This window comes from Alosa pseudoharengus, unplaced genomic scaffold, assembly GCF_046254945.1.
Source record: "Alosa pseudoharengus isolate Yale_2024_CS ecotype anadromous, Long Island Sound unplaced genomic scaffold, YU_APseudo_1.1 YU_APseudo_1.1_scf_1, whole genome shotgun sequence".
Taxonomy (NCBI): domain Eukaryota; kingdom Metazoa; phylum Chordata; class Actinopteri; order Clupeiformes; family Clupeidae; genus Alosa; species Alosa pseudoharengus.
In genome coordinates this window covers 35,279,022-35,281,521 of record NW_027468564.1, presented here as the reverse complement: position 1 = coordinate 35,281,521, position 2,500 = coordinate 35,279,022, and the positions used below count along the sequence as shown (strand labels likewise).

The 2,500-nt window shown below is 48.3% G+C and overlaps 2 protein-coding genes across 2 annotated transcripts in view; both read right to left on the bottom strand.

Annotated features, from left to right (window-relative positions):
* The window catches only part of LOC143126293 (EVI5-like protein), a 42,907-nt gene extending 42,222 nt beyond the window's left edge, over positions 1-685 (bottom strand). The window contains exon 1 of the mRNA XM_076288188.1: positions 252-685. Coding sequence (XP_076144303.1) covers positions 252-496 — 245 coding nt within the window. The 5' untranslated portion in view covers positions 497-685. The remainder of the gene's footprint in view (positions 1-251) is intronic.
* The window catches only part of LOC143118481 (EVI5-like protein), a 29,150-nt gene continuing 27,331 nt past the window's right edge, over positions 682-2,500 (bottom strand). The window contains exon 6 of the mRNA XM_076279540.1: positions 682-690. Coding sequence (XP_076135655.1) covers positions 682-690 — 9 coding nt within the window. The remainder of the gene's footprint in view (positions 691-2,500) is intronic.

Here is a 2,500-nt window from a genome sequence, read left to right as displayed (position 1 = left end):
TCCTCTGGTGTCACACTCTAACCGGTCACCTCATCTGCTCTGGTGTCACACTCTAACTGGTCCCCCTCATCTATTCTGGTGCCACACTGAAAGGAGTGCAATCATCTGCTATGGTGTCACACTCAAATCCGTCCTATTAATCTGCTCTGGTGACACACTCTAACCGGTCCCCTCATCTGCTCTGGTGTCACACTCTAACCAGTCCCCTCATCTGTTCTGGTGTCACACTGTAACCGGTCCCCCTTCCTCACCTGTTCTGCTCCTCCAGCTTGGCCAGCAGCTCCAGCTCGTCGGGGCTGAGGTTCTCCGAGTCGGCCGGCGATGCGGCCGGCGCCGACAGAGCGGCATCGTGGGAAGACGAGTCCGGGCTCAGCACGGGGCTCCCCATGGAGGGGGGGTCGCCGTCCAGCCCCGCGGGGGACGAGAGGCTCTCCAGTCGGCCCACGGCCATCGGGCCCCCCTCCCTCTCCGGACTGCTGCTACTGGGGCTGGACATCGGGCTACCAGTCGGAGTGGAGGAGGTGGAGATGAGGAGGATCAGTGTGTGTGTGTGTGTGTGTGTGGCAGGGTTAAATGGGGCAGTGGAGGTGTGTGTGTGTGTGTGTGTGTGTGTGTGTGTGTGTGTGTGTGTGTGAGGTCTTTCCGCAGAGGGACCTAGGCTGTTTCAACCGTTATCGGGGCTCACTGGATCTGTAGAGAGAGACCGAGGGAGGGAGAGAGATGAGGTGAGTTCTCCATACATATGAAACCGAGAGAGAGAGAGAGATGAGGTGAGTTCTCCATACATATGAGACCGAGAGAGGGAGAGAGATGAGGTGAGTTCTCCATACATATGAAAGAGGCATGACTGCCTTAATCACAGACAAATGATCCACAAACTACATTCAGCACTGTCTTCTTTAAAGGCCATGCTGAATGTAGTTTGTGGATCATTTGTCTGTAATTAAGGCCTTTAAAGAAGACAACTTGGAAATACACAACATATGAAGCTTTAACACAACATGTGATTTACAATAAACAACATACTGGTATCAACCACTTATTTTTATGTATTTTTAACAAATGATACCACCGTTTATATGTACATTTATTCATTTAGCAGACACTCTTATCCAAAGCGACTTACATATAAAGAGAATAACATTAAAAAAACACAACACAAGTGATTTCAAAATGTTTGGAACATCTTCTGGGTATATACTGTATGCTATGCCCTCTTTATTCTATTCCCTCTCATAGCTGAAGATCACGTCCACTCTCGTGTGTCACCCTAGACAGACAGACACACACACACACACACACACACACACAAACACACACACACAAACACACACACACACACACACACACACACGCGCGCGCTGAGTGCTTGGGCGATTTTATCTGCAGTGGGTCAGGTTATCGGCGGCGGTCCAGCACTTTACCCTTTTTGGGAGGAATTTTGCAGAGCGAGCTGGCCAGGCACGGCATGATGCAATCAGGTGAAGGACAAAGAGTTATCCAACTCTCCATCCATCTCTCTTTCCCTTTCGCTCTCTCCCTCTCTCTCTCTCTCTCTCTCTCGCTCCCTTTCCCACTCATTCTATTGCTCTCCCTGCTCTCTCTCCCTGTCTCTCTCTCTCTCTCTCTCTCCCTCTCTCTCTATCTCAAACACACACTGAAAAAGAGAGGGAGATGGAGAGAGAGATAGAAAGCATGACAGTCAATGAGAGGAATAAGAGACACAACATTTGGGAAATGGCAAGAGAGTGAATGAAGGAGAGAACTTCATGTTTTTTTAAGGGACAAGTGCCTCTAGGACGCCAGACCCTTGAAATGTCCCGGCAGCCTGAAATAGTAATTTAAAGCCATGCCTCAAACCATGAAATCTCATTTTCTGATAGGAAAACTGGTGTGTGTGTGTGTGTGTGTTTGTGTGTGTGTGTCTGTGTGTGTCCGCACATTTTCATAAGATATATGAATCACAGGAAATAAGGCTGTGACATTGATAATTGTGATCAAATTCATTATATTTAGACATACGTCTAGAAAACCTTTTGTGTGTGTGTGTATGTGTGTGTGTGCATGTGTGAGTGTGTGTGTGTGTGTGTGTGTGTGTGTGTGTGTGTGCACCTATGTGTTTGTGTGTGTGTTTGTGTGTGAGAGAGAGAGAGAGAGTGTGAGTTTCAGGTCGTTCCTAATTAGCAAAATGAATGTGTTGAGTGTAGTAGTACTGCAACACCCTGACACTTTCTCTGCTTAAAGCACCAATCAGACAGAAAACAAACCGCCCCACCACACACACACACACACACACACACACACACTGCTATTAGTACCGTTACTCTGACTCACCCCCCTAGAGCCCAATGCTCCAACAATTCCTTCAGAAACACACACACACACACACTCACACTCACACACACACACACACACACACACACACACACACACACACACACACACACAGGCAGTGGGAGATACTTGGGGTAGGAAGAAGCCACAGAGGCAACAATGCAGT